Source organism: Propithecus coquereli, unplaced genomic scaffold, assembly GCF_000956105.1.
Source record: "Propithecus coquereli isolate 6110/MARCELLA unplaced genomic scaffold, Pcoq_1.0 Scaffold390, whole genome shotgun sequence".
Lineage (NCBI taxonomy): Eukaryota > Metazoa > Chordata > Mammalia > Primates > Indriidae > Propithecus > Propithecus coquereli.
Genome location: NW_012149619.1, coordinates 769,482 through 795,819, shown reverse-complemented (window position 1 = coordinate 795,819; position 26,338 = coordinate 769,482). Strand labels below are relative to the sequence as shown.

Here is a 26,338-nt window from a genome sequence, read left to right as displayed (position 1 = left end):
GGGTTGGAGTTACAGGCAGGGCCCACGCCGGCAGCTGATCCACGCAGCCTGGGAGTCCATGGGAAGGCAGCTGCTGGACCTCAGAGACTTTTTCTTTGTTTATCCAGTTACTTTGAGTCGGTCATAGCTGTGCCCGTTAACATCTGAGGGCTCGGAAGGAAGATGGCAAGTAGATACAGGGGAACAGTGGTAAAACAGGCTGACCAGTACTGGGCAGGTTGCAAGCTCTCCCTCAGTCACCAGCACGGCGAGCCCATGGTGAGGGAGCGTGAGCCACATTTGCAGAGCATGGCCAACGTCCTTCCAGACCCTCCTGTTTCATGCCAGGAGCCATCCTAGGGCCTATTCGAGTTTTGGGCAGGCCTTTTTGTGTGTTATCAACATGTAGGGCACCTGCTTAGAGTGGGAAGGAGCAGGTGATGGCTAGAGGTGGGCAGCCTGTGTATTCCCCTAAGCTGGGGTGGTCCAAGTCCCCTCGATTTCTGTGCGGGGGGCCGTCTGGCATCTGGTCACTAGGGGGGCCAGTTGTTCTCACACACACGCAGTGGGGCTCCTTGGCACCTGGCTTAAACAGCTTCCTGGGGACACCAATCCAGTCTCTGCTCACACCTCCGCTAAGGAGAGAAGGAAAGAGGACTTCTTAAAAGTGTGAGCTCATGAGTCTCTCCCTGAAGGGGAGAGTAGGAAGTAGTGAGCCAGGCCTTACAAAAAGTATAAGCATTCCTCTTCCTATCTTGGTATTTCCCCATGGCAGCAGTCTGCAGTGTTCGGTCCCCCAGCCTTCGTGCTCTGTCCTGCCTTCCTCCAGCTTCTCCTGCACGGCACCAGCACCGCCACCTTCAGGCCAAGGGAAGAGTCCCTTTCTAGGAGCAGCACCACTTCCCTGCATTGTGCTAACAGTTTTGAAGGGTTTCCCCCACGGGCCTGTGAGCTTCTCAGAAGCAGTGTCTGGGTCTGATTCCCTTCTCCCTTCCCCACGACATCCTAGCACAGGGGCGTGTCTTGATCTTAGGGTCTGGGGCACTTGAGAGGGGCTGGGCAATTGAGGTAACTACCCCTTTAGGGCTCATCGGGCCTTGGCCAGCTGGGTCAGCCTTCTCTGGGAGGCCCATGGCACAGGGTGTAGTTGCAAGCTGTCCCATCCCCTATACAGGTCCAGTCCTTGATGTCGCCAGGCTTCAGAGATGCAGGATTCAGCTCTGGCCCAACACAGCCTGAGCAACCTCCTATCGTAGGCAGAGGGACCTAACTCATTCTAGGGTACTGAGTTCAGTCTCTCATGGATTCACAGGCCTTGCAAAAGGAGAATGAGGTTCTTAGAATTGATGCCTTGTATGGGTTCCAGTGACTAGGACCAGGATCACCTGCTGTCAGAGAAACTGCCACCCAGTTAGAAACCATCCCACTTCTAGGTGACCAAGGATAAGGCACCAAAATGCCTCCCTCTTCCATCCCACCATCCATCCCATCATCAGTGATCCTTACTCCACCCCTGGTGTCTGCCTTGAAGCTCATTCCTCCTGTCTAATGGGAGATAGATATAAACACACACACAGAAAACAACAAACGGCTGAGGCAGAGGGATAGGGCCCCTAAGTTCATTGGGGGTGGGTGTGAAAGGACTTTGTGGGGAAGACAGGGCAACAACTCAGTCATGAAAGCAAGAAGCGTTCATCAGAGTGGAGGGCTGTGAGGGAGGGAGCAAAGCTAAGCATCGGCATGCACACAGGCCTCCTGGTACCCTTCTACAGAGCACCAGGCACTAGGGCCCCCTGCACTCAGGCTTGTGTCCCAGGAAGGTTCACCCATGTCCTAGCTCCTCCCCATGAGGTGGACAGGCCAGGTTCTCACAGCCCTCTTTCTTGAGACACAGTGACACTGGAGAAGCTGTGTCTCTTCAAGAAGAGGCTGTCCTTCCTGCTACTTTTGCCCCTTCTCCCCTGAATTAAGGCAGAAGAAATGTGTGAGAGATACGGTAGCTAGGCCTAGAGAAAGCTGGTGGTTTTGACTGTTTGCTCCTGTCCACACAATAAATCAGCCTCAAGGAGAACAGTGAGGTCGGCTTCTCCCTGTGGAAGAGGATGGGTCTGCACAGCACTTAGGGACGTGGCCCTTCTCCTCTCAGCGACGGTGGAGACTTCCCTGTCCCTCCTCAGTGAGAGCTGGGCTCTCACTTTCAGGCCCTGGAGGCTGAGAGGTTTGCCCAGTACTAGGAGGTTTGTCTAGTTTCTGGCTTCCTTCTTCCCCTTACCAGAGCTAAAGGAGGTTCGAGGGACTCAAGCTGAAGTTTGAGTCCAGGCTGGCCTGATGATTAAAGCAGGAAAACAGTCTCCAGCTTCCCAAACCAACCTGCAATAATCCCCATGGCACCATTTCTAAGCTGGCTCACCTCACTTCATTCTTCCAGGAAAGGACTTTTCCATCAGCCTGAACTTCCTGGAATTACTCAGAATTTGTGCGGTTTTTAAGACAGCACATGAGGGCAGCATCGCTGTGTGTACCCTCCTCCCTCCTCCCCCTGTAGGCAGGGATGGTTTGTGCTGACAAACAGGAAACTGAGGCCACAGATGGCTGAACAGGCCAAAGCAAGCAAGAAATGGGGCTTGTGCCTTCTTGTACCCAGGCCAGGGTTTCCTCAGCAGGGTCTCTGGGGAATTTGGGGGATGGAGAAAAAAAAAAAAAAGATGCCCAGGACTCAACCCTAATAATTCTCATTCACTTTTCTAGAGGTCCCACCATCAGTAATTTTTAAAATGCCCCAGAAGATTGAACATGAAGCCCAAGTTCAGAATCATTATCTATCACAGAGTATTTTTGAAAAAATTCCTCTGGGTTAACAATCAATTCTTGGATTCACTGAATAATGCAGACATGATGAGCTACAAGTTTGATTTGGGACAGAGGTGGGAAGGACCAGAAGGGAAGCCTGTTTACCTCTCTTGGGAGCACCAGAACCGGCTGCCCCTGGTTGAGCTCCACTCAGCATTGCACGGTGGAAACTTCTGCTTCTCTTTCAGTTCCTGTTTATTTGCCTCCAAGCCTTTGGTGATCATGGCTTCTACCTGCATCAGTTCTGGGGTAGGCAGTCCATCCTCTCTGTAGAACCTTCCTGTCACCTTCCCTGTGGGGACAGGAACATGGATGTCAGAGTGACAGTGGGACTGAGGCATGAACAGATACTTAGCTTCTTAAGCAGTTGCAGTAAAGCTCAAGTTCTAGGGTTTCTGACTTCAGGGCCCTACACTAGTGTGCTGGTGCTTTTATTAAGAATTCATATTGGTGCCTTCAATCCAAACTTCTCTCAACATCTTACAAGACCCCAGGTAGTAGCTGCTATCCCTGTTCTAGCTTAAGAGTCCTCCAGTATGGAAACTTCCAGACAGCGCTTCCCTGAGAGTAGAGCCACGTGTGATTCATTTATCAATGCTGCACAGTGCTTGGGGCACACAGTAGGTATTCAACAAATGTATGATGAATGAATAGCTTATTGGCTAACATGTTTATGGCTTAATTCTTCCTAAAGTCAAATTATTTTGTCTTATATAACTATAAATAAGTCATTTATTGAGCATTTGCTCAGTGTTAGGCACTATGCTAGCACTTTACCATTATTTTTTAATCCTTGTAACAACCTATGAGGGAAAAATCATCGTTCGAATATTCACAGGAGAGAGGTTGGGAAGTTAAACAACTTAGGGAAGTCTACTAAGCTTGTCAGTTAACTGGCTCCAAGCCGATGCTCTCCCCTCTACCACTCTCCTTTGGCTCATTCAGTGGACATAAGTGAATGGAAACTGCTTTTCCTGTAAATGCCTGTCAGAATTTTTAAAATTCTAAGCTATGGCAGCAGCCAGCAAGGGGTCCATTAGCCTGTAGGCCAGGACCAAAAAGGGATCAGTTTTTAGGTGCAGGGACTTAGTGTATCCAAGTCCTGAGGTACAAAGGACCTTCGCAGGCAGCACCTGCCACAGAGCAAGAGAAGCTGCAGAAAGCTTTTCTGGGAGGTTTGACTAATAGGAGGTAGCAGTGCGTACCAGCCCCAGCGTGTGGGTCCAACCTCTGCCATCCCAAAGACATTCGGTGTGTCCAAGATTCAATTCATGCTCTTAAGTCCAGCTTCCTCCCCGACTTTCCCAAATCTGTGTCACCTCCGGCCTCTGTTATCTAGATTGGGAGTCTGGGAGCTCTCCCACTCCTCGTCCGCATCCATGTGCGCACCTCCCGTCATTCACGTCTAACCCGTAGCAAATCTCGTCAGCCCTACCTCTAAGAAAGATCTTGATGGTTCATTCCTCTCCATGTCCATGGCTACCACCCCAATCCAAACTATGGACCACAATAGCCTCCCACCTGGCTTCTCTGCTCGCGCCTTCTTACAGTTCTTTCTCCACAAAGTAGCGGCGGTGATCTTTTGAAGACATGAATTGTATCATGTCACTTCCATGCCTGATTTATCATCCTCTGATGGCTTCCTAAAGCATACAGATAAAATGAAAATTTCTTATCAAGGCCTCTAAGGCCCTATAACCACTTGACTTCTGTTTGCTCTTAAACCCCTTGTCAAGCCACTTCCTCCCTCATCCCCTAGAGGCTCCCGCACACTGGTTTCCTTTCTAGTTCTCAACCATGCCTCGCTGCTCCCCACCTTAGGCACTGCTCTTCCCTTTGCCTGGAATACTCTTTCTCAGGTCTCAGTACAGCTACCTCCTTCTCACCTGCCAGGTCTTAGCTTAACTGTCATCTCCTCCAAGGAGCTTCCCCTGACCACGTGCCCTAAAGCTGCCATGCACCCCCAAGCACACCTCACACCAGTTTTAATCACAGCCCTGTCTAGAGTTGTCTGGTCTGTTTTCTTGTTTATGACATGTCTCTCCCCCAGTGTGAGGCCCAGTGTTCAAAACAGCTTAGCACAGAGCACTCATTTTAAATACTTGTTAGATGAATAAAGGAAGGGATCAGGGCCCTACTCATAGGCCTGCGGTAGACGAGCTGGCCTGGCACAGAATTTTCCGCTATAGGAGGGCTCTGTATAAGTCTGTCTTGGTGACTTTTAGACATGAGACCCAAAGAGAGGCCAGTAGTAGTAGAGTCAACAGAGAAAGTTCTAGAAGCTGTGTCACGAGGTCATCACTGACTGGTTGTGCTGTGGTTACAGCCAATTCTGTAACCACAGCACAACAAAAGCCATCTCGTTTTCCCTTGAGGCCTGCCCATGTGGCTGCCAAGAGGGCTTCCTGACTGTCCTTAACTTTGGTGTGCACCCTGACGATAAACCTTCACCCTTGACATGTTCTGGGGGTTTCTGGTGACCTGAAAGAGCCTAACACAGTCCCTATTGCACAGAATGAGCTAACAGAGGGCAGGAACTGTACTCAAATCATCCCTGGTCCCCATGAGGACTAGAACCCTAACTTATCAATAGCACATATTCAAATATATCCTGATTTTAACTAAAATCCTTCCAAGGCATTTCCAACCATAAGCCCCCCATCCTCAACACATTACCCATTGTTCAAATGAGACTACATCAGGAATACTTCCAGTTTGCTCCCCAAATCTCAGTAGGAACTGTTTGGTCTGGCATTCTTTGCCCACTCATAGGATCCCATTTTTTTTTTTTTTTGAGACAGAGTCTCACTCTGTTGCCTGGGCGAGAGTGCTGTGGCACCAACCTAGCTCACAGCAACTTCAAACTCCTGGGCTCAAGCGATCCTTCTGCCTCAGCCTCCCGAGTAGCTGGGACTACAGGCTTGCGCCACCAGGCCAGGCTAATTTTTTCTGTATATTTTTAGTTGTCCAGCTAATTTCTTTCTATTTTTTTTTTTTAGTAGAGACGAGGTCTCGCTCTTGCTCAACAGGATCCCATTCTCATGCTTTTGTGTTGGGTTTTCTTTTCTTTATTAACCCAGTAATATTTCAACCTTGGTTTGACAACCTTGTGGGGAAAAGGAAGAACCTGGCCCTCTGAGGCCCATATGGGCAGAGGTCAGTGCCTTGATGGTAGACACAGCTGTGGTCTCAGGAATGATCTGGGGCAGACTGAGGGAAAACAAAGAAAGGCGTGTTGCAGGTTGGAATGACAAAGGCCAACAGTGGGGTGGAGGGAGCAGAGGTATTAGTAAAAATGCCTAGATTCTCAGAAAAGGTAACCCAAGCAGTAATGACAGAAGCAGACGTCGAGAGGCATTGGAGGCAGGGAAAAAAAGAATTCTTCTAATTCAGACCTGTTGCAATGGTGAATGACATGGTGTTCCTCAGGAAGTTAGTCGCATCCAAGTGGGGCTCCAGTGAGAGGTGAGGGCTACGATGGAAAAGAGGACCCAACCATCCCAGTTTTCAGTGCTTGCAAAGCAATCTAGTGTTTAGTGTCTTTTTTTTTTTTTTTTGAGACAAGAGTCTCCCTCTGTTGCCCAGGCTAGAGTGCTGTGGTGTCAGCCTAGCTCACAGCAACCTCAAACTCCTGGGCTCAAGCGATCCTCTTGCCTCAGCCCCCGAGTAGCTGGGACTACAGGGACACACCACCATGCCCGGCTAATTTTTTCCATTTTTAGTTGCCCAGCTAATTTTTTCTATTTTTTGTAGAGATGGAGTCTTGCTCTTGCTCAGGCTGGTCTCGAACTCCTGACCTCAAGCAAACTTTCCACCTCAGCCTCCCAGAGTGCTAGGATTACAGATGTGAGCCACCATGCCCAGGCCTAGTGTCTTTAATAATACCTTAGAACACTGTCTTCCCATTGAAGAGGCAAGTCCCTCCTGTATCACAAGTGGCAAGCACTTGTACCCTACACAGTGGCTTTAACAAATGTTTGATTAGCGTAACTACTACCTGGAACACTGTTCACTGAGGATGTTTGTCTCCTTAGAAGACAGAATAAAAGGGGATTTTTCAAAATAGCACACAAATATAGGTTTTAAGCCTTCCGGGCTGTGTGCTGATGCCAGATGCCTAGAACATGGTGAGACAGGGAAGCTGCCCTCCTGGAGCTGGTTGTTCAAGGATAGTGTAGGCAACCTGTGGCTTTGGTACAACTAAGGCCAAAGCAAGTGGCTTAGTAATCCTCTCCCAAGATTAAGAGTGAGGGACACAGGTGCCCCATTCATCTCCTTCTGGGGCTCACTGCTACACTAACAAACAGAGTTTAAAAAGTCTGAAAAAATCCAAGGCTATTTTTCAGATTTTAACCTTGAGCTGAATCCCTAAAGAATCCCAACCCCTTAAAAAAATTGCGAGACAACCAAATGAAATCTATGGAAACGACCTGTGGACTACCTACCGACAAATACATAATTCTTCTCATAGAATGAAAGCCAGTTGTGAAGTGTCAGCATCTCAGAGAAGGACAAGTCAGATACATCATCCACAAGGCCTGCTTCAGAGTAGTCCCCGGTCACAAACGCTCTGGATGCATCTCGGCCTGCAGGAGAGAAGTTTCCATCAGATTATGTTGTAAATCACCGACACTGTATCAACTCAAGAATCTGTTTTCCGAGAAAAATCTCCTAACAACCCCTACTCCCCATCCCCAGGGAAATCTGATCCCCCCTTCCTTGGTGGCAGAAGCTCCTGGACCTTGGACACACATCTCTTTGGCATTTGTCACATTCTTTCATTTACTTTCTCCAACAGTTAACACAGCTGACCACTTCCTTTGGCTTGCATGACACTACGCTCCTGGTTTTCCTCCTACCTCTCTAGCTCCTGGTGGTCTACTAGCCTAAGGGGTCAATTACTGTCCACCACCTCTGTTCCATCCACACACTCTCACCTGACAATCTTCCCCATGCCTGTGGTTTCAAATCCCACCTACATGCCAAAGACAGCGAAATCCTTATCTCAGACTTCTCCTGAGCATTAGACCTATATATCCAACTGTCTATTCAACATCACTTAGATGTCTTACACACATCACGAGTTCAAAATATCCACCCTGAACAATGATAGTTAGCACCCCCATCCCCAGGAAGCTTGATTCTACTCTACTATTCCTTATTTCAATAAATGTCAACCAGTTGCTCAATCCAGAATTGCAGTTCTTGCCACTTCCTTCATACCTCACATCCAATCAGTCTCCAAGTCCTATCTTTCCTTCCGAAATAGTTCTTGTATCAGTCTGCCTGTCTCCACCTATTACTAAGCAAGCCCAGGTGGCCATCATCTCTCATCTGAATGACTACAGTAGATTTACCCCAGGAGATCTTCCCACATCCATTCTTGCCCCACTAATCTATTCTCCATATAACACTTAACTGATATTTTAAACACAAATTGATCATGTCATTTCCCTGCCAAAAAGTCCTCAGTGGCTTCCCTTTGCCTTATGATAATGTTAGAACTCCTTAACATGTCATTCAGTGCCCTGCACTAGCTGCCACCAACCTTGCCTTGCCACTTTCTTCATTGTTCACTGCGCTGCCTTCCTCTCTCTCCTCCTCCCTGACTAGATTAGGGCCTCTGGTAATACCAGTACCTTTTCCTCTTAACACTTGTCACAAAAATAATTCATTAATTGTTTGTGTGCTAGCTACTGAATGTCTACTAGTAAGTTTTATCAGTGGAGAGAACACACTATTAACTCTTGCTAGAATCATTTAGTATTGATTCCCCAGTGTCCGATCTTTTAGTAAATTCCCAATAAATATTGGCTGAATGAAATCCATACATTTACAGCCAGTTTATTCCAGCCAATTGATTTTTCAACAAGAGTGCCAAGACAATTCAATGATGGAAAGAAAAATCTTTTCAAACAATGGTGCTGGGACAAATGAATGGCTGAATTGGACCCCTACCTCACACCATACACAAAACTTAACTCAAAATAGATCAATGACCTGAATGTATCAGCTGAAACTATAAAATGCTTAAATGAAAACACAGGTATGAATCTCTATGACCTTGGGTTGGACAATGGTTTCTTAGGGCACCAAAAGCACGAACAACCAAATAAAAAATGGATAAATTGGACTTGTTCAAAATTAAAAACTTTTGCACATCAAAGGGACCAATCAAGAAAGTGAAAAGATAATCAACAGAATGGGAGAAAATATTTGCAAATCAAATATCTGATAAGGGTCCAGTATCCGGAATATGTAAAGAACTCTTACAACTCAACTACAAAAAGACAACCCAGTTAAATAATGGACAAAGGGCTGAGCATGGTGGTTCATGCCTGTAATTCTAGCACTCTGGGAGGCCGAGGTGGGAGGATTGCTTGAACTCAGTTGTTCAAGACCAGCCTGAGCAAGAGTAAGACGCTGCCTCTACTAAAAATAGAAAAATTAGCCAGGCTGGCCAGACATCGTGGTACACACCAGCAATACCAGCTACTTGGGAGGCTGAGGCAAGAGAATCACTTGAGCCCAGGAGTTTGAGGTTGCAGTGAACTACAATGATGCCACTGCACTCTACCCAAGGCAATAGAGCAAGATTCTGCTTCAAAAAAAAAAAAAAAAAACAAACCACAAAGGATTTAAATATACATTCCTCCAAAGAAGACATACAAATGGTCAACAAGCACATGAAAAGATGCTCAACATCATTAGGCATTAGAGAAATACAAACAATCAAAACCACAATGAGATACAGGTTGAGCATCCCTTATCTGAAATGCCTGGGACCAGAAGTGTTTAGGATTTTGGACTATTTGCAGTAGACTATACGTACCGGTTGAGCATCCCTGATCCGAAAATCCGAAATCCAAAATGCTCCAATAAGCATTTCCTTTGAGCATCATGTTGGTGCTCAAAAAGATTCAGATTTTGGACTTCAAATTTTCAGATTAGGGATACTCAACTTGTATCATTTCAAACACATTAATAAGTTTTGGTGAGGATGTGGAGAAACTGGAACTCTAATACATTACTGGTGAGAACATACAACTTTAGAAAACAATTTGGCAGGCTGGGCCTGGTGACTCATGCCAGTAGTCCCAGCACTTTAGGAGACAAAGGCAGAAGGATCGCTTGAGCCCAGAAGTTTAAGGCTGCAGTGAGCTATGATCACACCACTGTATTCCATCCTAGGCAACAGAGTGAGACCTTGTCTCTAAAAAAATAAAGAAAAAACAAACAAACAATTTGGCACTTTCCCAAAAAGTTAAACATAATGTTACTGAATGGCCCAAGAATTCCACTCCTAGGTATATATCCCAAGAGAACTGAAAACATGTTCACTCAAAAACGTATACACAGATATTCATAGCAGTATTATTTATAATAGGCAAAAAGTGGAGAAAAACCCAAAGTCCATCAACCCATAAATAGATAAAATGTGGTGTATCTATACAATGGAATATTATTCAGCCATAAAAAGGAATAAAATACTGATACATGTTGATATACCATGGATGAACCTTGAAAACATTAAGTGAAAGAAGCCAGACACAAAAGGCTACATGTAAGATTCTGTTTATACAAAATGCCCAGAATAGGCAAATCTATAGAAATGGAAACTAGCGGTTGCCAGAGATTAGAGGGAGAAGGGAATCGGAAGTGAGCTGGAGTTTCTTTTTGGGGTGATGATAATATTCTGGAACTAGATAGTGGTGATGTTTCCACAAATTTCTGACAGTATTAAAAGCCACTGAATTGCATAAAAGGACTGATTTTATATTACGTGAATTATATCTCAATAAAAAACTATTGACTGAATTAATCAGTAAATGAACACATCTGCTTCCCTACTAGTCTGTGTGGGTCGTGGGGTGTATATTATAGACAACTCTGATTCCTTAGCACCTGACACAAGGTAGGACACGTGGTAGTGGTCAATAGATGCTGAATGCAGTAGAGCACACTGCAAAAGATAAACCACCCCAGAAATGGAAGGCATTATGTCCACACTTGTGCATACGTGTGTGACAGCTGCATCAGCATGTGGCAAGACAGTGCACCAAAAAGTACCCTCAACTTGCAGGTACAAAAGTCCTTGCTTTCAGTCCCAGCTCCATTTCTAACTCACAGTGTAGCCCTGGGTAAGTCCCTGCCCCTGCTGGACTGTTTCAGGAGCTTGGCAAGACCAACTGCACTTAATTCCTTTTCTGTGAATGCTTCTATTTCTGAAGTTCTCCCTGGAGAGAGGGAAGTGACTTGCACTGAAGTGCCAGAGGCAGCTTCCCAATTTCCCAAAGAAAATGACAAGTGGAAGAAAATGTTTATTTAATATCAGCCTAGTCACTGGCCTCAGGCATGCTCTGTATTTTTTTTTTTCTTTTTACATCTGGGAGGTGGTCAGTCTGTGGGACTAGCAGGGCAACATCTCTAAAAGTACTAGGGTGGTGGTCCTGGTCCATGTCCTGTCAGTACTTAGTTGTGAGGGCTTTAGCCAAATCACATTCTTCAATACCCTCAGCTGTAAAATGGGGATAGCAGAACAAGCTTAATTTAATAAATGTTCTTTGAGGCCTAATATACACACAGCTTTGCTCTAAGTACTGAAGGACGGAAAAGGTGACTAGACTCCTTTCCTGTGCTCTAACCTCATCTTTTTTCAGAAAGGCAGACAGGTAGGTACATCTGTACCAGAAACAAGGACTACTCAAAAACCAAATGTACTATTTTTTAGGGGTAACTTGGGGGTAGAGTGGGGGAAGAAAGGTTACTTCAGACTGGGGCATAAAGAAGGGATGGTTGGAATTAGCAGGGTAACTGTGAGGGCAGGGACAGGGTCTTACTCATTTTTGTGCCCTGAGAAACGCACGGGAGTCAGGTATCCCAGGCTTCTGATGGTGGGAATGCATAACTAACAACAGGCAGAAGACATGTTTCCCCAAGTTAGTGAAAGGGGTGGCCTTGCAGAAATAACAGGAAAATACCTAATCCCACAATTTCTCCCGTAACATTTAAAGACCAATCCTATGAGTTGTTTCACTAACAGGTACCCTGCAGGAGTTCTGTTTTGCACGGCTGCTGAAAACAGCTGCATGGACAGAAAAGAGATGTAAATCTCTCTCTTTCAAAATTGTTTTTTGAGAATCTGCTTTTACAGTGTTCCTGAGTAAATAGCAGGAGAACGAGCTCAAGGCCTCAACCATATCTCGAGCGCAGAGTCACATCTCCTGTGATAATCTCTTCTCCAAGAAAGGCAGGAAACCAAGTCTTGGACTTTGACATCCTGCTGCCGCTTCTGTTATCAACTGACAGCCATCACTTTTCCCCCTCTTCTTCCCCCTTAAAATCAGCAAGCCACTTGGCCTCACAGCTGGCATTCCCATCTTTTTTTGGGATTCCACGCCATCTCCCTGCTCTCTTCCCCACCCCTCCTTCACTCTTTTTCCTCTAGGAAGGTAAAATAAAATTTACGTTTATATATATTAATCTCTGAATGAGAAATCTTTCACCACCCGTGCCATGAGCACCTACTAGGTTTTCCACCCTAACAATAGGTTACGCAGAGCTGTGGGGAACGATAGGGAGGGTAGAGGTAGATAATAGTTGGCCATATCCCACCTGCCGCGCTCGTCTGAGGAGTGTGGGGTAGGGGGGAGAGCAGACGAATGAATGAATGAACGACGCACAGGTGGTTACCGGCCCGCGCCAGCGGAGGAAAAGGCGAGCGCAACCTCGCTGATACCTGCGAAGCCGCTATAGTGGGCCCCAGGCTCGTAGTGCCTCCGGCCGGAGGACACATCGTAGACGCGGCCGAGCAACGCCAAGTAGAGGCCCGGGTCTTCAGCGCCGCCGCGGTAGCGGGCCAGCTCTTCAGGTACGAAAAGGCGAAAGCCAGCGCGGGGACCCCACCAGCCCATCAGCCGTGATACCATCACCGCTGCTGCCGCTACAGCCAGCCCCAGCAAGAGCCCACGGCCGCCCAGCCTCAGCATTTAGACAGCGCCGCCACACTTCCGAAGTTGCCGCTTCTCTGTCCACAGCTAAGATGGGGAAGACGCCGACCGTGACGTCATCAGCGTCTCTGTCTCTATCTTTCTGTCTCTCTCTCTCTTTGGCGAAAAGCTGACTCTCTGACTCCAACTCTTTCTTTTACTTTTTCAGCATAGCTTGTGAACGCGAGGGGATATAGAGAGCGTAGAGCAGCAGCGAAGACCCTCTTGGCTTGTAGGTTGTCTGCCCCCAACAAAGATGGCGACAAGGGAGGCTGCAGGATGACGCAGACGTTATGGCAGACGCGCCCTCTCAGACGGCAGAGTTTTTCCCTTTGCTGCCGCGGTCCTCGCCTAGCTGTCGTGAGCTGGGAGAGTCCACTTGACGGCGCCTTTCCGACAGCAGTCCTCACTTGACGGCCAGGAAGCCGGAAGCCGCAGCCGCTGCCGTCGTCTTCTCCCCGTCCCCGCCCGCCGGGTGCTGTCGGAGGTTGACAGGTTGAGGCGGGGAGGCGGCGGCGGCGGCGGCGGCGGCAGCGGCGGCGGCAGAGCCCGGCGCCCAAGACGGAGACCCCATGGGGAACGTAACGAGTCACAGTAGTGAAGACGAAGCGGCAGCCGCCGGGGGCGAAGGCTGGGGCCCGCACCAGGACTGGGCCGCGGACTCGGGGACGACCCCCGGCCCGGGCCTCCCGGCCCCGGCGCTACCGCCCGCCGCAGCGCTGCTGGAACCCGCCAGGCTGCGAGAGGCTGCGGCTGCGTTGCGGCCCACACCACCCTGCGAGTCCCTGGTGTCCAGGCACCACGGTGCACTGTTGCGCTGGTTGGAAGAGCGGCTGGGCCGCGGCGAAGAGTCCGTCACCCTGGAGCAGTTCCGGGAGCTGCTGGAGGCTCGCGGCGCCGGCTGCTCGGGCGAGCAGTTCGAGGAGGTTAGGGCCGGCTGGTGTCTGCGGGGGCGGGTCAGGGCGGTGGTCCCCAAGGGCGTGAAGAGATGGACGATTGCTTTGGACAGGCCAGGCACGAATCCATAGGGTCTGCAGGTTCTTAGGACGGGAGCGTGGGGGGTTGCTGGACTCATGTGGGGCGCTTCTAGCCTGTTCACTCGGGAGTTTGCTACGTCTCTTTCTAACCTTTATTACAGCGTGGAAAAGCCCAGACTAGGCCGTCCTTTCTCTGAAGAGCTGGACAAGCCCAGATATATCTCTTCATGTTGCTGTAGTGCAGACATTTGTGCAGTTGGGTGACGCTGGATCAGCTGCTCTCTGGAACTTCCTCATCCGGCTCCAGAGTAGTTTAAGAGAAAGGAGATGTAAGGATCAAGGGAGTGGCAGTGAAAACGATTGTTTTATTGGCCAGTGCAGGTTTTTGCAGAACACCTTCTGAATCCAGTATGGGAGCCTAATAAATGTGGAAGGACAATAACACATACTGGAAAGACTCATATTCTAAAAGCCATTCTCATCACGCAAAAACTAGCTTTTCCAAAATTCACATTTGTTTAAAGAACCACATATTAGACTCATTTAAACCCTCATAGGACTTAAAACTGTTAGCAAATACCAAGTTTCTTGTAAATAGTTCTGATTGTTCAGCTGGTGCATAATCACCAACATCATCTCTACTAAGTCATTAACAGAGCAAATTGATTTGGCAATGAAATATTTTCCTTGGAAGGGATCTTAGGAATTATATGTACTGAACACTTCTTTTAGAGTTAAGAAGACTGATCCAGGGTCGCCCAGTGAATCAGTCTTTGGTAAAATTGAGACTATCACTCAAATCTCTTGATTTTTCTTTTAGATATCCCACTAACTCCTTCCTGAGATCCTATTTGTTTAACTCCACAATGTTATGACCAAAAGGTGCTTAAGTTGTGAAACTCAGTAAGCCATGTAGATCTTCAGTGTCAGTGAAGGGCAAGCACATGAAGCAATAGACTAGCAGGTACTTGTAATGCCACTAAAAGGTTCTGTTCACTTTACAACCGGAGGCTTTTAAAATATTTTGAGAATGTTTTCCTGTACGTGGCCAGAATTCAAATAATGTAGTTTGTATGTTTCTTATGTTTTCCTTTAAAAAGTACCATTATGGCATCCTGGCCCTTAAAAATATGGGTCATTTTAGTGAAAGGTCTCCATTTTTTTAGATTCCAAGAGTACACATAATACTTTCACTCTGGCACCTACGTGTATTGTGAAAATATGAAGTGGTACAAGAAAGACTCATGTAGAGCCATGTAGAATTTTTCAGGGACTTGGCACATTTCAGATTTGTCGAAAGGAGAGAAACAGTGTTTACATTGTGAGAGTGTCTGACAGGAATAGAACTTTAGGTGGAGTTTATAGGAGTTCCTTAATATAAGGCCAAGAAATCCTCGAGGTGTGGTCCAGAAATCACTCATGAGCTGTGACATTATTCATTTGTTCACTGAGCAAATATTCATTGGGCATATACTGAGTGCCAGTCACTTGAATGACAGTAGACAATAAATGGTGTGTTCAAGAACTAGGTACTCAACTAAGACCTACCTGAGAAAGTAACATTTCAGCCCATATTTGAAGGGTGAAAGCAGATAAGGAGGAGAAGGTGGTAACAGTGTTTCAGGCAGAGGAAATTGTATCCACAAAAGTCCAAAGTCCTGAAAATGGATAATCTGGAAGTATAGTGTATTAGGGTTAGACAACACTGTTTCAAGGGACAGAAAACCCAATGTATCAGTGGTTTAAACAAAAGAACTTATGAAAAAGTCCAGGTAGGCAGTCCTGGGTTGATATGGCAGTTTCACAATCATCAGGGACCTGGCTTCATCTGTCTTATGTCATCATCCTTCACAGGCCCCTTCCACTCAGTGATAATTGACTCCTCTTGCTGTTACTTGTCACATTCCAACAAGCAGGAAAAGGAAAAGGGAAGGAGAGGGCATGTCCCTTCTCTAGGGGCATAGCTTCCATCCCATTGGCCCAAATTTAGTCCCATGGCCACACTTAGCTGCAAGAGAGCCTGAGAAAGATCCTTATTTCATGGCCTGATTCAGCTAAAAATCAGAATTTAATTACAAGAGAGGAGAGCAAATATTGGGTTACATTTAGCAGTCTTTGACTCACATGGCTAGATCAGAGAATGCTGTGAGTGAGGCCAAAGTTTAAAAACCTGATTGTGATAAACTTGCAGTGGTTGCCCTGTCCGTAAGTAAGGGGTAATTGTACCAGGACTATACAAAGAAAATAAGCATTAACCGTGGATTTGAGTCTGTGCTTTAAAAATAAGTCTGTCCTTAGACTTAAATAAGCACATCTGTGGATATTTACACAGTTCTATATCTAAGCTTCTGAAAATGTATTGTGATATTTTCATACAAGTTTAAGGGTTTTTGTGAAATAACAATAAAATCTCTATGGTAGCAGTTAAAATGATAAGTTATTTTCCTTCATTCATTTTTATAAGACCTAGCATGATAGAGCACATCACTGGTGTATATGATTTATTATGCTAAGAGTTTCCAAGTATTACATGTTTGTTCTTTGCCTCTTACTTTGCGTTGCCATCCATATCCACCCAGCTGTCTTGTTTTTGCATTCCTGTGACCTTAGCTGCTTGAGGAGGTGTTATAAAAAAGCTCTTGGAATTGGACCATGGACCAAAGTTTGAAACATTATCATTTTATAGTACAACACACCTTTTCTCATAGTAGGCGTGGTCCATGGAGAAGGACTCCAGTTTGCTGACTGGGAACAATATTTGATTTACTCCTATGTAGGAGAGAAATAGAGTTAAAATTAAATTTTTATTCGACATCAGAGATTAAAGATTAGATATTTAGCTCTTAATACGGTATGCTTCTAGAAAATCATGTAGACCCTAGGGCAGAAAAAAGTGCTGAGCATAGGATGATAGTAGATGACTTTAAGGTGAGATTTAATATGAGTAGGTCTTATTTTATTAATTTGCCATTTTAGCTTTAGTGCATACTTCATGAAATTCATGGGATTGTAAGCTTTGAGGGAAGGGCTGTGTTGATTCTATTCATCATCTTAGCACAGTCTGGATCATTGCCAGTGCTCACTGTTTCGCCTTAGTTCCCTCAGTGTGATTTAGCAGATCGAACAGGGTGCAGTCCTCACACTCCAACCTTGTATTTCATATTCAGTCTGTAACCTTTTAATAATAAGATATTTCCTGACATTAGTGGGAACAGTTAAATGTAGTTTTAGTGAAAACTTAAAAAGGTTCTTAGTCATTATGGTTTACAGAAAATTTGGAGAAAAGCCCAAATTCTCACCTTGGTATTATGATGTCAAAAGTATTAATCAACTAATTTATAATGGCTTTGAGCCCAAGAACTGTGCAAATAGAAATATGCAAATGTAATTCTGTGAGAGATGTGTATGTGCACCATAAAGTCGCAGCAGACTACAAGCATTGCCTACCCTCAGCTCATAGCTGTCAACTCCCCACTGCCTTGAGGGACCAAATGCGTATTCCTCTGAATGGGTTGTAGCCCACAGGCCAGCCTGTCTCACACTCTTACCTCGTCTACTTATGCCCCCCTGCATGAGCCCTGTGCTGGCCTGGACCTGTGTGTGGCCCTTGCTTCTCTGAGTTCTTTAAGATTCCCCACCATGGCACTATCACCTGGTCAGCCCCTAAGCTTTCCTGTGATTCAGGTGGCTTCTCTATAATGGTGTTTTAAGCTGTACACCTGAGGCTCCTCTTACCTGTTCTGGATAGGTCATTTGGCACTTGTAGCAGACTGTCTACCCTTGTTCTGCAGGTAGGCTGTGAGGCCCCTCAGCCACCTGCCTGCACACAGGACACCTTCGGAAAGTGATGGTGGTTGAGAGTGATGAGGCAGTGCAGAAGAAAAAGATCCTGGGGGAATTGGAGGTTATTTTGGCCTTGCGTGCTTTGCTGTGGGGGAGATGACAGTATTTGCTTCTTTGGAGAAGTTCATGATCCAGGAGAGCTAGGGAGTAAAAACCACAACTCTGTTTAGCCTTTCTGTGATTTCCAAAATACCACTTTGCCATGATACTGCCTTGCTTTAGAAACTGCAGTGGCTCCCAATTTTCTTCAGAATCATATCCAAATACTGGACTAACATTTAGGTCCTTATACATTTTCACCCTGTTTCCCAGTGCTCTTGAGCCAGCTAGGGCCTTTTACCTTTCCTCATATATATGGGAATTTTGTCCTTTGCTCCCCTTCTCCCTCCATTGGCCCTTTGCTCTGTGCTAAGCCCTCTCCACTTTCTAGGACCACAGAGAAGCACTTCACAGTAGCATGGAGTTTGAGAAAGGCTCCACCAAACCAAGGCTTGAGAGGCTGGGAGAATTTGCCTGGCAGAGGATGAAAGGAATATTCCAGTCGAAAAGCACAGCATGTACAAATATATTGAGGTGAGAAGACAGCATGACAAATTTTGGGAATGATACTCCTTTGACACCTGGTCTAGAGTCCTAGCTGGCTGGGACCTTGGTCATTATTACATGAAACCTACCCCCTTCCTTTCCCCATAAAGGTATCCCTTCCGTGGCATCCTGGACAGATGTGCAGTTAGCTTGTTAATGGTATCAATGAGTTGCCTACCTTATGAGTCTGCCTCTTCTTCCTTAGACTGTTCATCTTTAGACTGAGCTTCAGAATTTGGCCTGGGGCCAACCTGTTTGTGGGCAAATTCTAGATCCACCATTCTCAAGCCAGGTTACTTTTACGTGACTCTGTCTCAGTTACCTCACCTGTAAAATGAGCATAGTAATAGTATTTACCTTATATAATTGGTACGAGGATTAAATGAGTTAGTTCAACGTCTAGAACAGTGCCTGGCACATGCTAAATGCTCAATAAATGTTGTAATTGGTGGTGGTATTTTTCCCTATTGTTGTAGTTCAGCTCCAGGATCATATACTCCAGCCTTTGTGTGACAGCCCTTCAAGTAGTTTATTTAGACAAGGAATGTGAGATAAGCTTACAGATGAGTAAACCGAGGCCTGAAATGGCTAGGTAACCCGCCTAGTCAACCAGTGGCAGAACTGGGATCAGATCCAGATTTTTTTTTTTTTTTTTTTTTTTGAGACAGAGTCTCACTCTTTTGCCTGGGCTAGAGTGAGTGCCGTGGCGGTCAGCCTAGCTCACAGCAACCTCAAACTCCTGGGCTCAAGCGATCCTACTGCCTCAGCCTCCCAAGTAGCTGGGATTACAGGCATGCGCCACCATGCCCGGCTAATTTTTTCTGTATATTTTTAATTGTCCAATTAATTTCTTTCTATTTTTAGTAGAGATGGGAGTCTCGCTGTTGCTCAGGCTGGTTTCGAACTCCTGAGCTCAAACAATCCGCCCGCCTCGGCCTCCCAGAGTGCTAGGATTACAGGCGTGAGCCACCGCGCCCGGCCCAGATTTTTTTTTTACTTCCGATGGAGTGTGTTTCTCTCAAGTTGAACCAGCGTGCAGCCTTCTTATTTAAACCAGTGTGTTGCATTCTGCTGGTCTAAGCCCCAAATTCTGGTCTGTGATGATTTGGGTATACATTTTCGTGTGTGCAATGTGGTCTTAATCCCAGTAGAGGTTAAGGAGGTTAAACAGAAATGGATGAGGAGTCAGTCATGGTGGCTTGCGCCTGTAATCCTAGCACTCTGGGAGGCCACGACGGGAGGATCACTTGAGCCCAGGAGTTTGAGACCAGCCTGAGCAAGAGCGAGACTCTGTCTCTATTAAAAATAGAAAAATTAGCTGGACGTGGTGGTGCATCCCTGTAATCCCTGCTACTCAGAAGGCTGAGACAGGAGGATCGCTTGAGCCCAGGAGTTTAAGATTGCAGTGAGCTATGATGATGCCACTGCACTTTAGCCAGGGCAACAGAGTGAGACTGTCTCAAAAAAAAAAAGGGATGAGGGTCTGAGCCCTGCCTCATGCTGCCCTCAGGCCAAGGCAGATGGATGGAAATCTGCAGTCAGCCAGCCTCTTTTTCTGTCTCTTGTCTGCAAGATAGATCAATACAGCTTTCTGACTAGGTTGTAATAACATTTCTTTGCAGTTTTGTAGGCAGTGTCTTGTTCATAATCCTTTGAATCCTTACAACAAGCTATGGAGAAGAAAGCTTGAGCAGGGTGAGGAATTAAGACTTAGGAAGGCCAAGAGTCTTGTCCAGGTCTCACAGAGAATTAGTGGTAAATCTGGCACCATACTCTAATCCAGGTTTTCTCTCTTAGTCTGGCACTGTTATGCTTTTTCTCTTCCATGTGGTGCCTAACATAGTGCCTGCACTTGGAGGCTGCCTGAATAGTTATCATGTGGATGACAGGGCTTATAGTGGGAGGGTGTTATAGGAAGAGGCCTGAATCAGGGGAGGAAGTGGAAGGGTATGGCAGATGAGCTTGCTGTCTGCATGGAGATGGGTGTTGCCTTCATGGAAATAGGGAGTATTGCTCTGTTTTTAGAGAGGCAAAGGGAGACTTACTCTACTTTGCACCATTAGACTGTACCTAGAGTATTGAGTTTTGGGCCCCACATTCCAAGGCAACTGTGCCTTTACTGGGTTGGAAATCTATTTAGTGAGTCTTAACATGCTTTTTTAAAAATTTTATTTAAGAGATCTTGCTTTCCTGAAGAAAGCAACTCTTTTTTATTTAGAAAAACTAACCATTTTCATTTGTCAATATTTTCAGCTTTAAGGAAAATAGTTTTAGAAACATCAAGTGTAAATACACTCAAGAATAGCTGCTATTCAACAGTTCTGAACAGGCAGAAAATGTAGACTTTCCTTTTACAGAAAATTTAACCTGCATATTAAAAAATGAAACAATGGAATAGAAAATATCAGTGTACATTGTATCTAATGAAAGTATTGCATTGTTTCATGAAACTTTTATATCAATTATATGTATACTGAGTCATGATGCAAAATGTATTTCTTATAGTGAATCAGCCAATAAAACTTGAGAAGCACTGCTCTGAAGTTTATTGGCAAACTGGAGGGTCCCAAAGTGAACAACCAGGATGGGAACGAGACTAAGGCCATACCAAATGGAGAACTGGTTGAAGGAATGGAGGAGGGTTTGGGGGAAACACAGAGGACCTGATCACTGTTATCAATGATCTGCAGACAGTCCTGGGGCAGAGGGAGCAGATGTGTTCTGAATGGCTCTTTTCCATTCATCATAGGGAAGAGAGTTATCGCTGTCAGAACTGTTCAGAGGAGATGAGCTTCCCATCTCTGATGTGTGCAACGGAAGGTGGCTGTCCACTTGCAGAGACACTGGAGAGGGGTTCAGGCAGCACAGAGGCACATATTATAAGAGATTTGTAGGTCCATTCCAATACAAGAGCTTATATAGATCTGGGATGATCAGTCTCCTCTGTCGTCAATATTCTCCAGTGACCTCATGTTGCCCTTACTATAATGTCTGAGCTCCTCAGCCTGGTCTGCCAGGCTCTGTCTATTCTCACCTCTATCCATCTCTTCATCACCCAGCCCTGTGTCCCTTCCAGTCATACCAGGCAGGTTATAGTTCTCACAATCTGCCATGCACTGTTCTTACGCTCTGTCCCCTCTAACTGGGATAGCCTCCCCCTCTCCGTACGCTTTCATACCTCTCATTACCCATTAAAGCTCAGCTGAAGGGTTGTTTCTCTGGGCCATTTTCCCTGTATGTCCCTCGCGCTCCTAGGCATCTGGTCTCTGGAGTGTCTGTTGGCTCGTGGCATAATGGTTGATAGTGTGGGGTCCTGGGGTCCAGAATCAGACCAGGATTTGTATCCGAGCTCCACCACTTGCCAGTACTAACCATGTGGCCTTGAACAAAATACTTAACCTCTCTGTCCCTCACCAGAAAAAAGGCAATACCTACCGTTAGGGTTGTTGTGGAAAATATGAGTTGGTCCATGTGAATTGCTTAGAACTCTGACTGGTGCTCAATAAATATTAGTTGTTATAGTAATTTATGCTGTTGCTTCTATTGTTATAATTATCACACCTATTACATTGCTACTTTGGTTTACAGGTCTGTCTTCTAGGCTATGAGGTTTTTGGAGGGCAAAGTGAACAGAGTCCCTATTCATCTTTATATCCACAGAGCCTATCACAGGGTGACGTGTCTACATAATGGCCACTTGCCAGTTAGTGTTGGATGAGTGCATGAATGAACTGGCTTCTGTGAAGTCCTGTGAAACAAGCTAGATGGAAAGTGTTAGACCATTAAGCCTGAACATTTCTTTAAGGATAATTTCTGAGTGTTAGGTTGTTAGCTGTTGTGACTTTTTTTTCTTAGCCAAAATGTGGTGTTTTTTTTTGTTTGTTTGAAAATTCCTGTTATCATATTCATTAACTATTGACAGATCGACAGAAACCATTAAAATAACAAAAACATCACTATTTTTAGAGCCTTTCTTAAATAGACTTTTTATTAACAACACGTGGCAGGAGTCGTGTGGGAAGTTGCAGACCATATAGCACTTAGAGGTGCAGGTAGCACTTCAAATGTGGAAGCTCTGGTGGAAGCAGGACTTGAGTGCTGCCTTGAGATTCAGAGAGAGTGAGTCTTCTAGGGTTGATGTGAGTTAACCTGGGCAGAAGGCGCTGAGAGCAAGTTTTATAGATGAAAAAAGTGATAGAGCTAAGAGAAGTTTTCATGACTGGTTCTCCAGACTGCAAAGAACCCCAGGGGTTATCTGGTCAAAGGAAGGAGAATGGAGTTGTGGTAAAGACCATGAACTCTGGAGCCCTGGATTCAAATACTGTGTGACCTCGGGCAAGTTACCTGACCTCCCTGTACAACAATAAAATGGGTAAGTTAATAGTAAGTACTATTACTGTTATGAGGAATAGGTGATATTATACAAATAAAATGCTTTGCATAGTGCCTGGAATTTATGAGTGCTCAGATATTAATTCAGAGTTTCCCAATCCATATGTCATTCCTGACTGAATGGATTATAGCTGGGCTAATCCCCTCAGATCTTGAGTCATACGAATATTACTATTTTCTCAGTGTGCTAAATGTGATAAAGTTGGGAAGTGGCTACCATCTGGTGCGGTGGTATTCACACCTGAGACCTCAGGGCAGATAGAGACTGTGCTCTGTGCCACTCCCTCCTCATCCGTTGGCTCCACCTTTTATATTTGGGTTGAACTTAAAGCTCCCCTTTATTATAAATTCCCTTATATTACAAAATTTAAAAATTCCCCTTTATTATAACAATAGCAACATTTATAGATTGCTGAAGATTAAAAATAAAAATAAGAAAGTACAAAACATCATATTACCACTATTAACATTGTAATGTTTATTTCAGGTCTTTTTTATGCATATACACATATATTCTTTAAACCAATGTGGGAAGTGCATGTATGCTTTTTCTTCAAACTGACGAGATCATTTTCTAATATTCTTTGTAATCTACTGTTTTCAGTTAATGATCTTCACATTTCCATGTCAATACATTTGTTTAATCTGATACCCAGGCCATATTCAGAGTTATTCAGTTGTCTCAGAAATCTTTTATTGTTGGTGTGTTAGTCTGTTCATATTGTTATAAAGGAATACCTGAGTCTGGGTAATTGATAAAGAAAAGAGGTAATTTGTGAAGAATGGAGGTTCTGCAGGCTGTCTAAGAAGCCTGGTGCCAGCATCTGCTTCTGGTGAGGGCTTCAGGCTGCTCCCACTCATGTTAGAAAGGGAAGGGGGAAAAGGGGAGCTGGTGTGTGCGGAGATCAAATGGCAAGAGAGGAAGCAAGAGAGAGGGGAGGGAGGTGCCAGGCTCCTTTTATTTAATAATAACCAGCTCTCATGGGAACTAATAGAGTGAGAACTCACTCATTATCCCAAGGACCGCACCAAGTCATTCATGAGGCATCCATCCTCATGACCCAAACACCTCCCATTAGGCCCCATAAATTTCAACGTGAGGTTTGAGGGACAAACACCTAAACTATAGCAGTTCATTTTTTTCTTTTCTTTGTTTTTTTTTTTTTTTTTTTTTTTTTGGAGACAGAGTCTTGCTCTGTTGGTGCTGTGGCATCAGCCTAGCTCACAGCAACCTCAAATTCCTGGGCTCAAGCGATCCTCCTGCCTCAGCCTCCCGAGTAGCTGGGACTACAGATGTGCACCACCGTGGCTGCCTAATTTTTCTATTTTTAGTAGAGACGGGGTCTTGCTCTTGCTCTTGCTCAGGCTGATCTCAAACTCCTGAGCTGAAGCAATCCTCCTGCCTCAGCCTCCCAGAGTGCTACGATTACAGGCATGAGCCACCGTGCCTGGCCTATAGCAGTTCATACGTCTGTATGTTTTACCTCTTTATCAATTACCCAGACTCAGGTATTCCTTTATAACGGTATAAACAGACTAACATACCAACCGTAAAAGATTTCTGGGATAACTGAATAAATCTGAATATGGCCTGGATATCAGACTAAACAGAAATGTATTGACATGGAAAGGTGAAGATCATTAACTGAAAACAGTAGATTTGTACATATGTCCAGTGTGTGTAACATTTTATTTCGAGGGGAGGAAGTATTACACTACTCTAAACAAATTTTTAAGCTATTCATCCAATCCATCCCATGCTTGAGGAGTATACTCTAAAAATTTTGGTATTTATTTTTATCAGTTATACATGCACGTAGTATAGAGTCCATGAGACTTGAACAAAATACAGTGGTCCACTACTTTCCTACCTCAGTGTCTCACTCCCTAAGAACAATTACTTTTCAACTCTTTAGCTGGTTCTTGGCTATTTACCTCTATGTCACCAAATCGTATGTTGATATTACTTTTTTGTGATTTTTCAGTGTTCGGCTTTATCAGTTTTATTCCCACCATAAAAAATGAGACTTCAGTTGTCTTTCGCCCACACCGCACATCTCCTGTCCTCCTGCAAGAATTAGCAATTTTGTTTAGATCATCCTTTGTAAATTCTTTATGTAGCTCAGCTGTGTAGAATCCCATGATTACTTTTGCTTTCTCATACCTCCTTTTATTTTCTCTGGAGTTAACAATTGAATTGGTACTTTTATTTTCCTCGGTTTTCTATGTCTTTTATCATTAATTTAATCTCAGATTCTCTGCCAGTTGTCTGAACGTCCTCTAACACAAACACTCAGTATGTTGAAACACGTGGGTGTTCTATCAGTTTTATCTTCTCAAAGAAATACTTCCCAGAGCCTTCTGGTTTGTTCCAATCTGGACTTGTTATTCTCTAGGTCTGCTGTGCAGGTGTCCACCTTAGGATCTCTGTCATCCTGGGCATTCACTTTCTCTCTTGGTTGAACCCCATTCTTCCCCTTTCTTAGCATATTCTTTCATTCTGGTGGCCACATCCTCTAGTAGCCTTCGGAAAAAGGGAGGATTAAGTTTTATAGTTTATTTTTTGAGAACCTTGCATATGTAAGAATGTCTTTGTTCTGCTCTCTGAGTTGATGGACTTCTGGGTTAGAAAAGAATCCTCCACTCCCCAACCCCAGCATGGCGGAGGCACTGCTCCCATTGCCTCTGGTTTCCAGTGTGACTGCTGAGCGAGTCCCGTTCTGATTCTTGACCTTACGCATAGAAATGTTCCTTCTCCCTGGAAGTGGGAACTTCTCTTTCCCCCCAGTGTTACGGAATTTTCATTATGATGCACTTTTATCCATTGTGTGGGAGATTCAGCCCCTTCAGTCTCAAAACTTATGTCCTTCAGTTTGGGGAAATTATCTTGAATCATAACAATTGTGATTTCCTCCTTTACATTTTCAGTGTTCCTTTGTTCTAGAACTCATGTCCTTTGGATGTTGGACCTCCTGGACTGGTCTCCTGATTTTCCTCCTCTTTTCTCTCCCAGTTTCCATCATTTTGTCTTTTTGCCCTACTTTCTGGGCACTTGAGTCAACTTTATGTTCCAGCCTTTCTATTGAGATTTTAATTTTGTTGTGATATTTTATTTTTCAAGAGATTTTTAAAAATTTTCTCAATATCTTGTTTTTAATAATAGTATCTTTTTCTTTCATGGTTACAATATTTTTTTTATATATTAGATAATGGTGGTGGTGGTTGCACAACTCTGAATATACTAAGACCTGCTGAATTGTATACTTTAAAAGGGTGAATTTTATGGTATGTGAATTATATACCTCAGTAAAACTGGTATTAAAAATATGTTTAAAGCCAGACACTTTGGCTTATATCTATAATCCTAGCACTTTGGGAGGCTGAGACAGGAGGATCACATGAGGCTGGGAGTTCGAGACCAGCCTGAGCAACATGGTGAGACCCCCCATCTTTACAAAAAAATAGGAAAATTGGCCTGGTATGGTGGCAAATGCCTGTAGTCCCAGCTGCTTGGGAGGCTGAAGCAGAAGAATTGCTTGAACCCAGGAGTTTTGAGATTGCAGTGAGCTATGATGACACTACTGCATTGTAGCATGGGCAACAGAGGAAGACCCTGTCTCAAAAAGAAAGAAAGACTTTCCTCAAATGTCTAGTGGTCCTGGGCTGTCCATCCTCTCATTGAAGAATGGGGGACTAAAAAGCTGGAGGCTCTATATGCCTGGC

The 26,338-nt window shown here is 44.9% G+C and overlaps 2 protein-coding genes across 2 annotated transcripts in view; one reads left to right on the top strand and one right to left on the bottom strand.

Moving 5' to 3' along the window:
• Positions 1-306: 306 nt before the first annotated feature.
• LOC105817012 (neuferricin) lies at positions 307-12,873 on the bottom strand. The gene is made up of 4 exons (XM_012652621.1): positions 12,569-12,873; positions 7,275-7,415; positions 2,935-3,121; positions 307-614 (listed from the first exon to the last, which is right to left on the bottom strand). The coding sequence occupies exons 1-4, from the start codon at positions 12,816-12,818 to the stop codon at positions 398-400; spliced, it is 795 nt and encodes a 264-aa protein (XP_012508075.1). The 5' UTR covers positions 12,819-12,873; the 3' UTR covers positions 307-397.
• A 374-nt stretch (positions 12,874-13,247) lies between these two features.
• ZZEF1 (zinc finger, ZZ-type with EF-hand domain 1) overlaps positions 13,248-26,338 on the top strand; it is a 149,480-nt gene continuing 136,389 nt past the window's right edge. The window contains exon 1 of the mRNA XM_012652560.1: positions 13,248-13,744. Coding sequence (XP_012508014.1) covers positions 13,391-13,744 — 354 coding nt within the window. The 5' untranslated portion in view covers positions 13,248-13,390. The remainder of the gene's footprint in view (positions 13,745-26,338) is intronic.